The sequence below is a fragment of the Melospiza georgiana genome, chromosome 18 (assembly GCF_028018845.1).
Source record: "Melospiza georgiana isolate bMelGeo1 chromosome 18, bMelGeo1.pri, whole genome shotgun sequence".
NCBI classification, from domain to species: domain Eukaryota; kingdom Metazoa; phylum Chordata; class Aves; order Passeriformes; family Passerellidae; genus Melospiza; species Melospiza georgiana.
In genome coordinates, this window is record NC_080447.1 from 11,393,106 (window position 1) to 11,404,110 (window position 11,005).

At 39.8% G+C, this 11,005-nt stretch overlaps 1 protein-coding gene across 1 annotated transcript in view; it reads left to right on the top strand.

The window, feature by feature from the left end:
* The window catches only part of SPECC1L (sperm antigen with calponin homology and coiled-coil domains 1 like), a 65,571-nt gene extending 55,612 nt beyond the window's left edge, over positions 1-9,959 (top strand). Inside the window, exons 14-16 of the mRNA XM_058036760.1 lie at positions 525-641; positions 1,164-1,223; positions 2,928-9,959. Coding sequence (XP_057892743.1) covers positions 525-641; positions 1,164-1,223; positions 2,928-3,017 — 267 coding nt within the window. The 3' untranslated portion in view covers positions 3,018-9,959. The remainder of the gene's footprint in view (positions 1-524; positions 642-1,163; positions 1,224-2,927) is intronic.
* The last annotated feature ends 1,046 nt before the right edge of the window (positions 9,960-11,005 follow it).

Sequence of the window (11,005 nt, forward strand, 5' to 3'; positions counted from 1 at the left end):
GTGTTACACTAGGTTTGGGTTTCAGTTGGTTTTGTTTAATCCAGTTTGATTTGGCTGTTTGTTTCAATAGAAACACCAATTTAGTATTTAGTGAATCTCTGGCCCTCACAAAAATGTCTTATTCCCATGCCTTTGAAGTACTGAGTGAAACTTCCACTTTTAAATTTGTGTTTGTGGTACAGTTGTACCAAATCCATTACTTTCTCTAGCACAACATTTTACAGCTTTTAACACACACTCAAGCACACATTTTGCACTTTTTTTGAAGGAGGACTTAAGATTAGCAGGAATTAATATATAAAATAACTGACTTTCTTACCACTACATTGTTTTGTTTTCCTCTGGTAGTAGTGCAGTTCTTACCACAGAACTTTGATACTGGGCTGTCCACTTTCTCTGCCAATTTCTTTGAAGGTATTAAAAAGATGTATTGATCAATTGGTAGCATGTAATAATGTAATAATAATTGTAATAATTGTTAGATTACAGTTGTAATATTGCTTCTCTTTTTGTTTTCCTTCAAGAATATTGACATCACAAACTTCAGCAGCAGCTGGAATGATGGCCTGGCTTTCTGTGCAGTCCTCCACACTTACCTCCCAGCCCATATTCCCTACCAAGAGCTGAACAGCCAGGACAAGGTAAGACATTAAAAATCCCATTCCCAGGACTGCCCTGCTTTGGTTGACATAAGTTAATAAAGACCAGTGAACTAATCTGAGTTCTAAAACCCCCAGTGTTACTAGGATTTCCATTTGTATTCTGGTCTGCCACAGTTCCTACCTACTGATTAGCCCAGGGTGTACAATCAATGATAATAGATTCTAAAAACAAAATATTATTTCATTAATGCATGAAGAGATTTTATTTATTTATTCTTTTCAGAGAATAAATAATCTCTTCGTTAGCATTTTATAACTCAGCTGTTCTTCACTGACAATGATATTCAGCATTATCTTCTGAACAAGCAATTGATAATTTTTTATAAATTTTTGGATGATATTAAAACGCATTCATTCCTATGGCTCTTTAAAATTACTGTAGTCTAATTATATACTCCATTTGAAGTTTAAGTAGTAGCATTATTATGAACATTAAGACCATTTTGTTGCGTTTGAAATAGTGTTTCCTTGTTTTCTAACATGTTTTTATATCTCATGCAGAGAAGAAATTTCACTTTGGCTTTTCAGGCAGCTGAAAGTGTTGGCATCAAATCTACTCTGGTAAGATTTAAATGTATATTGAATTAATTATGACCCACTTATAAAATCCAAATAATTCCATTTTGTAGTTTCAAAAGATCTGGATGTTTATACTTAAAAATAGCAGCAGATGAGCTCAGCTAGAGGTTATTGCACTAAATAATGACTGACCTGCAGACTGGTTAAGCTTTAAAAGGAAGGTTCACCAACGCTTATCTCCCAATATGAAAATAAATATTAATGACAGCAGTGTATTTTTTTGAGAATAATTTGAGAATAAGATTTCAATAATCCATTAAATCTGTCCTGTCTCTGACCTACTTCTAAATTATTCAGGATTTTTGAACTCTGGAGCTACAAATCAAGCAATGTAATTTGTTCCTTTTTCTCAGTGTAGTGTGAGTTGAGATTTGCCTCTTAAGGTTAGACTTTTGTCATCATTGCAAATAGTTGTAAGGTTTTTTCAGTGATGGTTTAAAAGTTGTCTTACTCAAATGTCACAATAAAAGAATTAGTTTTCAGCAGTAGAGTGTTTACTAGAGCAGGAGTATTTCTGAAGGTGTGGAGTTGGGAGTATCCAAACCCTTGTGAGTGATCACAAAAACTCAGCTGAAATGAGATTTAAGTGATACTTCTGCAACCTAAGTTCTAACAAAGCTGCCATAGTTAGCAACTAACAGTACAACAGAGTTTTTAAAAATAACACTTTCCTTGATCCTTATCAGTGCTTTTACCCCCCAGCATTGTGTTTGCTGACAATGGCAGTGCAGCTCCTGGGCTTTCCTACTTTGACTTTGGCACTGACTTGAGATGTGGAAGTTTTTTACCAAGTGCTGATGTAAGAATGAGATAGTGGAAAATAACTACAGAAATTCTTGCATAACTCAGCCTTAGTCCAAATGGTTGCTGTCTGCCCTTCCTTTTTGTGATGTACTTCATTAGAGAGACTCCAAACAGGCAAATTGAATGGAATTCAGTCTAAGTGCAAATTGCATCCATCTGAAGAAGTTAGTAGCTATTTGCATACCTGCACTTTGTGTGATGTGGAGGTTTGTGCATTTTTTCTCATCCATATTACATGAGTGAGGGGCTAGGAAGGGTGTGAAACCTCCTGTATGTAAACAGGAGGAATGCAAGTAGAAGTTACTCATTCTCTGAAGATGTTCAGCTAAAAGAACTCACAACTTCTTTTTTGAGTTCTGGAGATTCCTGCATCCAAAGCTTTCAGACAGAGTAAACAGAAATTACTAGGAACTGCATCACTCTGCTTTGCTTTGTGCCATGTGCTGAAGAGGGTAGATGAGAGTCAGTTATTTATTGGTGCTTAACCTGATGGCAATTTTGAACTTTAATTAATATCTGGGCCTTGATTCCGTGGCTCACAGCTCCTGGGTGGGTTGTGTTGATTTGCAAGGCTGGTGCAGGGTTCTGTGAACACTAAAGTCTGACTGCTGTACCAGCTGTGCTCAGTGGGGCACAGCTTGAGCATGCACAGCATCAGGCATTTCAATCTTAAGTCAACAAAAGAGCTGTCTTACAGATATGCTATTCATTACAGTTTGTAAGTAATACCGAGATATATGGAAGAAAACAGAGCTTTCTTCATCAGTGCTTTAAACTGTGGAAACTCGACAGATTTCCCATTGCCAGGAATGTATGAAAGCACTGCCACATTGCTCTCAGGGTTTCCACTGCTGCTTTTGACCGATGTGTTTTGTGTGACAGGACATCAATGAAATGGTGCGAACGGAGCGTCCGGACTGGCAGAATGTCATGCTGTATGTTACAGCAATTTACAAATACTTTGAAACCTGAACCCCAATCGTTCAGCACATCCATGGGATACAAGCAACGTGAGCTACCAGATGGAAATCTTACTGAAATGCTAATCCCCATTTCGCTCAAAACTGGCAACATTTGAGTCCCCTCAGACTTCAGTGACACTATCATGGATTGCTTCAGCTACTAAGCATGGGAACAACTGTTTAAAAGTAAGAACTTGTTGCCACAGTGCTTGGAATAACCCAAGTTATTAAGCTATTCAGATTAATTATGTAGCCTAAAGAGCCTGAACTACTTCTGTGCTGCCTTTCCAGTCAGACTTCCTGAAACTTTCTTTGCTGGGAGAGAGATGAGTGCTTCCTCTGGCATATAGGAGACTGAATGTACAGATAAAGCTTTGAGAAGGAAAAGGATAAAATGGCATCATATCACTGAACTATCTGTAGCATCCTGATTTCACAGACTCTGAATATTCTGCCCACAGCATATGGCAGCCCCATACAGTAGAGTTCTTAATGGTAACTTAGTTACTGCCTATACAGCTATTTTCCATCCTTTAAAATGTGCACAATATTCTAGGAAAACAAGCTTTGATTCCATAATGACAAATTGAGGGGGAAAGTGCTCTTGATACCTCGAAAAATCTGGCACAGAAGAAGTCTTCATCCTAAAGCTTCATTATAAGCCTACCTCTGTCACAGTGATGTGGCTTTCATCTTTATCTTATGGATTGTAGAGACTAGCACAATGCAGCTCCTGGCTTTCAGGTTACACTACACTTCAAGGAATCTGTGCAAAGTCCCTGTGCTTCCACTCTAACAGCAATGAATCAATGATCACCCCTTGTCTGGCTTGTTCCTTGCTCTCTCCCTGCTCTGCCTGTGCTGCTTTCCCCTGCAGCAATACGAGCACAGATCATGGATGGCTGTGCTGGAACTGTGCAACTGGGACAGCATTTCCTCTGCCGAGAAGATACTCTCCATAAGATGTCATAATGAAGTAGTTTGTCTCAAAATCCAACTTTGCCATGTTTTCTGTGTGTTTTTCCTCGGTCTTGCACATGCTCATCTGAGTGACAGGAGGTGAGATGTTCTCTGGGAAGGACTGTGGAGGAACTGATGTAATGTGTGTCCACCCAGCCGTCTCAAATACTGCGTGGAAATGACTCACTGTCACAAGGAAGGAATTGAGAAACTTTAGTCTGCTCAACTTCTTTTTCTTTCTGAAAATGTACCTGAATTCATTTAGCAGCTCTTGGGCAAAAGAGTTTAAGTGCCTTAGCTATCATTGAGTTGATAGGTGCTGGCACTTCAGAGCCTGCTGTGGAATGTTAATGGCTCCCAATGGCTTCGTGGCTCCCTTTGTCAGGAGCTGTTTGTTGTAATCTTGTTTGTCAAATCCTGGGGAGACTTCACTCTGTCATTGCTTCTGCCTCTTGCTTTTCTGAGCACTTACCAGCAGTTCAGCCATGGAACATCTCATTAATATTAAGCAGAAGCCAACTTGAGCAGTGAGTTCTGTAACAGCTGCTATTTATAAGCACAGGCTCTTTCAGCAGTAACCCCATTGTAAAGAAAATAAATCTGTTCTATGGTGCTCTTACGACTGTTAAGGACAGTTTGAATGTCATAGATGTTAACCCAGTGAATGCAACTGTGCTTGGCATCTGTGAAACTTCTTCATGGTAAAAAAGCACAGATTTAAATCAAAAGTATTGCCAAATCCAAAACCCCATCATCTGAAGAACATAGCCCATGTGAAGAGTAATAATGCAGCATGTCTCTAGCATTGCATAACAGTACACACTTACACTGATATGTGCCTGTGAGAATTATGGAACTTTGCAAAATAACTATTTAACCTGTGCTGAGGGCCTTTGGAGAAGTTTGCAGAGCAGTGGTGTCTCAAACGTTCTTGCAACTCTTTAGAACTAGAAGTAGAGACCCTCAGATTATTAACTGGTGCATTTGAAGAGCCAGCATAATCTAAAGACAGTTGTTACAAGCGAGGTTTCAAGTGAAAGATCTTCATTAATACATTTTAATAAAAGTCTGAAATGCATTTTCCTCTCCTCTATATTTCTTCAATTTTTTTTTTTTACTTCATTAGTTTTAATAAGAATAGTCTTAGTGGAAATACACATTAGTTCTGTCTTGCTTTCTATCTCCTATTATTAAATTCCAGATTTTGCCAATCAGTGTTTAAAAACCCTTCTGTTTATCCTCTGAACTGATATCCTTATCTATGATTGTCTTATTCATTGCCTTAGAGTTAAAAAATAATATTTTTCTAATGAAAAAGATAGCATTTCTTGATCTAAATTCACTCATCACCTGTTTTGGTGAGGTAATTCAAACTTTGAGCTGATTTTTTTTCTGTCCAATGGTCACCTTCATTTACCTGGAGTGTTGTCAGAGTCCTTAACTGCAATAACCCTGAGAGTGTCACCACTTGTGAAAGGAGAAATCATGTTTGCCAGATCCCTTCTGTTGAAACATGAACTGCTGGTCTTCAGAAAGGAAGAGAGAGAAAAGCTAGCAGTAATTGTAATAGGGATCTTGTAATGAACTTCAGAGCTCTGTGAACTTCTTCTTGCTGTGATCTGTCTGATAAAACTCTGTGAATCCAGCCCAGGAGCCCTGGGCTCCAGGAAGAGGTTTGTGTGTCCTGATGTGTCTGAGCCTTTGTGTCAGGTGCTGCCCATGGAAGGAATGAAGCAATGGGAGAGCAAAGCAAACACAAAGCCCTGCTGCACTCCACAGTGTGGCTCTTCCTGAAGGTTCAAACCACATTCAGTAGCTCAAGAGGAAAAATAGCAGTAGCCCTTCTGGATGTGGAATAAATACACTGCTGTGTTTTGTTTCTGTTCATAGTTAATCCTGAAACAGCCTGGTTTTCTGTTCATGTCAAGTGCAAGTTTATGCTGACTTATTTCCCTTTTAACCCAGAAGGTATTGCTGAATGTACTGAAAATATGTTGTCATCCATTTATATTTTCTATGTGCCTTGCAAAAGCCTGTGCTGTGGAACATCAGGGTTACTCCTGGCCAGGGTGGGCAGCAGGATGGAGCTGTGGGACACCTGGTGCAGGTACAGCTGTGTCGTCCTCTGGATCCTGGGGATGGGAACACTTCCATGGGTGTTACACTGGGTTTGGGTTTCAGTTGGTTTTGTTTAATCCAGTTTGATTTTGGCTGTTTGTTTCAACAGAAACACTGTTTAGTATCTCCAGTGTGAATCTCTGGTCCTTATTCCCATGCCTCTGAAAAACTGAAAAAATGAAATTTCCACTTTTGAATTTGTGTTTGTGGATAGTTTCCCCAGAATATAGTATATAATTGTGACATGTTCCAATTTAAAGGTAGGTTTTTGTCTATTTTGCATAGAATATATTCTTTGAGTTCCATGTAGTGATTCTGATAATTTTTTGCCTCCAATTTTATGAAATATTTCCACTGTTTGAGTTTTTCCTGTAATGTTCATCATTGTGTCTTAGAAGGCCCTTAATTTGCCAGAGCTAAATGAACTCTGCTTTAATTTATTGGTGGAGACTCCTGTCCATGTCCTGGCAGAGGGGATGCTCTGGTTTTTGGCGCATGAGGAGAAATGAGCAGGAGCCCTCCTGCCATGGTGCAGTGCTGTGAGCTGAGGCTCTGCCCTGGGAATGGTGGAGCTGTGACATTGGGGTCTCATTTCTCTTCCTGATTTCACTGTTAAATTTTAGCTTTTTTCAGTCTGAACACTCCAGACATTTGGGTTCTTTTTCATCACCAGATTACTTTCACTCAGTTGTGTTTCTGTACAGATTTGGCCCAGGGCACAGTTTTTATTCCAGCCTAGTTTTAACCCAGATTATTTGGGAAGCTGGAGATTTGGAGAACTTGTGGGTGTTTTTCTTCCTGCCTGTGCCTGCTCTGGGGACACTGCCTGGGCTTCAGGTGGTGTGTGACAGTTCCTTCCACAGGCTGAAGTGAAAGTTGCACCCTTAAACTGTGACTCCTGTGGGGACTTCACTTCTTGTTTGCCTCTTGCCACTAACACAGCCCCAAGCAGGAGCTCCTAAGGGGCAAAACTCTTCTGGAAGGAATCCAGCTGTGCATCTTCATGCTGCTTTCTGCCTGCTGTGAGTTATGCTGGGGTGGTGTAGAAAGAGAACCTTAAAATAGCCATGTTCATGGATGGACTGAGTTAACTGTATGCTTTGTTTGTGGTCCTTCCCTAGACTTGGTAAATATTTATTTCTGTTTGCTTTTTATGTTCTATGAGCTCTATTTCTGCAACTCCTTCCTTTAAGCTGCCATTAGTGTATCCCTTTCTTTAGGCTGATATTCACCAGTTTGAGGCATTATTTGGTGAGAAGGGCTATTTAATTTCTTTGTCAGCCAGGAGTGCTGGACATGGCACTGTGCTTTCCCAAGTTAGTGTGTGTGGACTGGCAAAACACAGACAGCCCTTAATACATTCATTTGTCCCTATTTAGAAAGGTATTTTTAATAGTGTTCCTGCTTTCACAGGAGAGTGGCTGGATGGGTTTTAAATTACTGTGTGGCTTGCTGTGTCCCTCCTTCATCTAAGGTTCTTCTGTTGTGTTCCCTGATTTCACAGTCAGCCTTTTAGTAAGCTCTATAATTATCTAACCCAAGATGTTCAGCATCTGGAATATGTAGCAAGTATGCTGTGGGTGATTAATGCTAAATAACTTTAAAGGTTGAGGTTTGTACAGATCTGATTTCTGTTAATTGATACAAATGTTTTTTCTTTGTGTTTTTTGCTATACTTGCCTAAAGTTGTTTGGATGCAACACCCTTGAGCTTGGTTTGACAAAGCCACTGTCCTGATCTCCTGAGCTAATTCATTCTGGGATATTAGAATTATTATTTCCTCCCAATGAAGCTTTAGTAAAACCTATGGATCCCAGATGACTTCCTTCCAAGTGACATTAGCTTTTGCTTGGAATATTCCTTACCCCAAGGCCACTGCCTGCCCCAGAGCTGCATGTGAGCTTCCCATCAGTCCCAGCAGGACCTGGGGATGCAGAGCAGCAGGGTAAACTCTGGCAGAATATCACAGCAGCCTGATGCAATTAAGCTGGTTTCATTTTAATCCCCTATTTTCAGGGGTTTTCAGTTTAGACAAAATCATTTACTGAAAGCTGAAATGTGGCCTGTTAGTTCTCCACTGGGAAGTATGCTTCTGTTTAATAATATTTTTATGAGATTGTATTTATGGAAATGGAAAGAAAAATGTCATAAAGCTAGTTTTGTTGCACTTTTCTAAGGCTTTTGTATTTTGCATAGTTCTAGAAGATGAGGAAGTTGCTTGGGGAAGTCAAGGCTTGGAACCTGCTCTGCCCCAGCACAGGAATGTGTGATGTGCATTTTCACCTAGTGATCCATGTATGATTTTAATTGCATGTAGCTGATGTATTTATGTGGCAGTGAGGGAGCCCAGCAGACATTTCCTGCTGCACAGGAGCCATTGGCAGTCCCAGTTCCACAGTTCATCAGCTGACCTGTGCTGTGGACTGCACTTGCAATAATGGAGTTGTCCATTTTTGATTCTGAGCTCTTTCAACAAATGAGGAAAAAGGGGCTCCTTTTTTTCTTTTCTTTTTTTTTTTAATTTTTATTCCATTGTTGAAATTTCTCTGGAGGCTTTTAATGGTTTCCAATTATTGCATTTGTTCATTTTAGGATGATTACTTGGAAATCAGTTCATCTAGGAGGGCACAAATACATGTAACATTCTCAAGTAATTAATCCTTGTAACTTACAACATTTCAGTTTGATAGAAACTTTTGGTTTTATGTGTATTGTAAGGTTAATTTTTCTGTCTATAAGTAGCACTTTTATATGTATCTGAAGGGTTTTTTTGAACAGAAATGTGGTTTTTTTGTATATTATCTAATGGGAAGAAAGTATAACACTGCTAAACAAGGCATAGAGTAGTTTGCCTCCAGACTGTAAGTTCACTTTAGGTCAGTAATGGTCAGGAGTTGTTCAGAGTATCTGAAATAAATCAGTGATCCCATTTACTGCTGGACAACTCCCCTGATCAAACCCAGAAGGGCATTAATTGGTATCCTCCTCCTCTTGGAGGGTGCTTCCAGTTCAGGTGTGAGGCAGAACTGACACAAGTGTGAGGAATTTTGGACTTGGTGGAAGAACAGAATTTAGTGATGCCTCAGTCTGACTTCACAGCACTATACTGGATAAGGACTAACCTTGTTTGAGATGACACTGCAGCCAGTAATGATATCTCCTAAATAGCTAATTTAAAGCTCACTTTCCATGGCCTTTAAAGATGACCTAAAACCCAGTGATTCTAAAACCTCTTCTCGTCCTTCCAGCTTTTCTGATTTGTATTGGTTTTACTCTTCCCTGGAACGCAGCTGCTGTGTGTCAGTCTGTGGATGGGTTTAGAAATTCCTCCAGACAAGTGCAAGTACTTTGCTTTTTTTTTCCAGAACCCTTTTGAATAGTTTACACATATCTTACATAGAGAGAGGCTTTGCATCAATGTACAGATGTACCCACATGTGTAAATGTGTGTGCAGATAGGTGCTCCTGCAGGTTCTGATAACACGGAACGCGTTTCAACAAGTGCTTATGTCTTGAATACTTAGGCTGGTGTATTAGTGTAGATATTTAAATGGCAAGGAGGAAAAAACATGTTGTTTGCTTCTGGTTAGAGCTGAGAAATGCAGCTCTGAGGAAAATCTTAGTGTTCCAATTGTATTTGTGGTTTGAAAGACACAAGTTGGCCATGATCGGAACATGAGAAGTCAGCAAGCCTGTGTTAAGCTAAACCTTTTGGAGGACCCAATATGCTTTCAGTTTGCAAGGACCACTAGAGACCTGGGCATTTTACTTTCTCCATGATGTATTCTGTATGAGTATTTAGTATGTATGCCTTCAATTTGCCAATGTTGCCATGTTTTCTTCTTAATTATTCATGAAATAAAGGTTGCAAATAGGAGAATGTGTGTTTGTTTTCTTGGGGCTGTTCTCAGGCTGCCTCTGCACTGTTTGCTCAGGGGTGTTGCTGGAAGCAGGGCTGGAGGTGAGCAGTGTGTGCACACAACCTCAGGATATTTTTGGAAATCATATCTCTCTTGGGATGATACCAGCAGCTTCTACCCCCAAAGAGTTTTAAGTGATAAGACAGTGAATGTCCCAGATAAGAGAGACATGTTAAAGGCATCTGCTTAGCCTGTATTGTTCCAGAGAAGGAAATTGCAGAGAATATGTTCAGTTTGGGCAACTTCTGTAATACATTGCAGGTTTAGAATTACTTAAATGTTACTTAGCCCAACCCAAGTAAGGCAACTGTGTGCTCACCCCCTCTCTGTGTCCAAAGGAGTTGGGGGCTTAATCTCTAGAACAATTCTGACTATTTAAAGCAGAAGCCTAAACACAATTTTTTCCAGGTGAAAATAAAGCTTGGAACACCTTAAACCTGGTTTGGTCTCAAATTGTCCTGGATGGTAACTGTTAACAAATGCTGGTTTAGTTTCAAGTGTTCTGGAACAAATTGGATCCAGAGGTTTGGATTGAGCTCCTAATTATTGTAAATATTGTTCTGAAAGGCACTGGCTAGTGTAGGTATTATAATTTTACTTTTTTTTTTTTTTTTGAGACTTTGTATGGTGTTTTCTGACTGTTAAGCAATCCAGAAAAGTCTTTGTCTCAGTGATGCTATTCTGCAAGAAAGTGCCTTGTTTCTCCTTTCTTGAGGTGAAATTCTCCCTGAGAACTCCTTGCAGTCCTGCCTGCAGTGCCTGCAGCTGCTGGAGGAGTGTGGTTTAAGAACATGCCTGATTTAAGAAAACATTCTTAAAATGGATTTATATCCTGTTTTTAATACTTTTCTTGCAAATAAATATCTCAGAAGTGCATTGCAGTACAATGTCAGAAAATAGATGTTGTTCTTTTGTGTAGCAAGCACATAGCAGCTCCATGGGAGGGACTGGTCCACATGCAGTGGGCATCTGGGGGGCAGGACTGGGCCAGGCCTGAGGG